This window comes from Palaemon carinicauda, chromosome 2 (genome assembly GCF_036898095.1).
Source record: "Palaemon carinicauda isolate YSFRI2023 chromosome 2, ASM3689809v2, whole genome shotgun sequence".
Lineage (NCBI taxonomy): Eukaryota > Metazoa > Arthropoda > Malacostraca > Decapoda > Palaemonidae > Palaemon > Palaemon carinicauda.
In genome coordinates, this window is record NC_090726.1 from 12,209,962 (window position 1) to 12,210,898 (window position 937).

At 38.4% G+C, this 937-nt stretch overlaps 1 protein-coding gene across 1 annotated transcript in view; it reads right to left on the reverse strand.

Annotated features, from left to right (window-relative positions):
* The window catches only part of LOC137615149 (uncharacterized), a 5,731-nt gene continuing 4,794 nt past the window's right edge, over positions 1 to 937 (reverse strand). Inside the window, exons 4-5 of the mRNA XM_068344785.1 lie at positions 767 to 937; positions 1 to 190 (exon numbers count right to left, since the gene is read on the reverse strand). The exon at positions 767 to 937 is cut by the window's right edge and continues 23 nt beyond it. Of these exons, the coding sequence (XP_068200886.1) occupies positions 1 to 190; positions 767 to 937 (361 nt within the window). The remainder of the gene's footprint in view (positions 191 to 766) is intronic.

Below are 937 nucleotides of genomic sequence, written 5' to 3' on the forward strand. Positions count from 1 at the left end.
TCAACGTAAAGTTGCCCTATCAACCGCTGCTGCTCTCACTTTTCCCATGTCATAAGACTCTCCCTTTCTCTCTACTGATGCCAGTGATATCTCTACTGATGCAGTACATGAGCACGTGGTCCACGGTTTGCCACACCTATTGGCATTCTTCAGCAGAGAACTGTCCAAGGAAGAATACTGCAGTACATTGCTGGCGGTACATATGGATATGAGTTATTTTTTCTACGTCTTTGAGGGTAAACCATTCCTCATTTGCACAGACTACGTGCCCATGGTGCACGCCATCAATTGACAATCCAACACCTGGTCCACCCGTCAAAGCCGTCACCTCTCCGCCGTGGCTGAATAAAACTTCATCTCGCTCTTCTGTTATTACCTAACAGCTACATCACACTTTTACATGGAAATGCTTAAAATTTCTGTGTAACATTAATTCATATTTTACTTTGTGAAGCTATGATTCATATATAAGTATTTTATACTATAAGCAGTCATTTTATGAGATAAATTTTAATCACCAAATATAGCATTTTTAAAGCCTATAATGAATTGCTAGCTCTTATCCAACATTCTTTTTAATGAAAAATAAAAAACTTTATATTAAATGGTCCCCTTCTAACACGTTCGTCAAGATTATTATCATAATATATGCATCTCCAAATAATATTGCTCTATTACTTTGAAGTTATAAACAGACCAATTAACAAACACAGATAGATAAATTTCGTTCTAAAACGTCAGTCATGTTGTTGATGGACAGACTTACCTAACTCTGCCCTCGAAATCCAATTGGGATGAGAAGAATCTACAAACTGTAGCTGACACTTCGACTAACAAAACCACCTGAGTACCATCTTCCAGTTTCCCTTCGAGTCCTGGAAGGACTTCTTCCAAGTCAACCTCATTTTGTAGGACGATTAGCCATATGGCCAAGTGG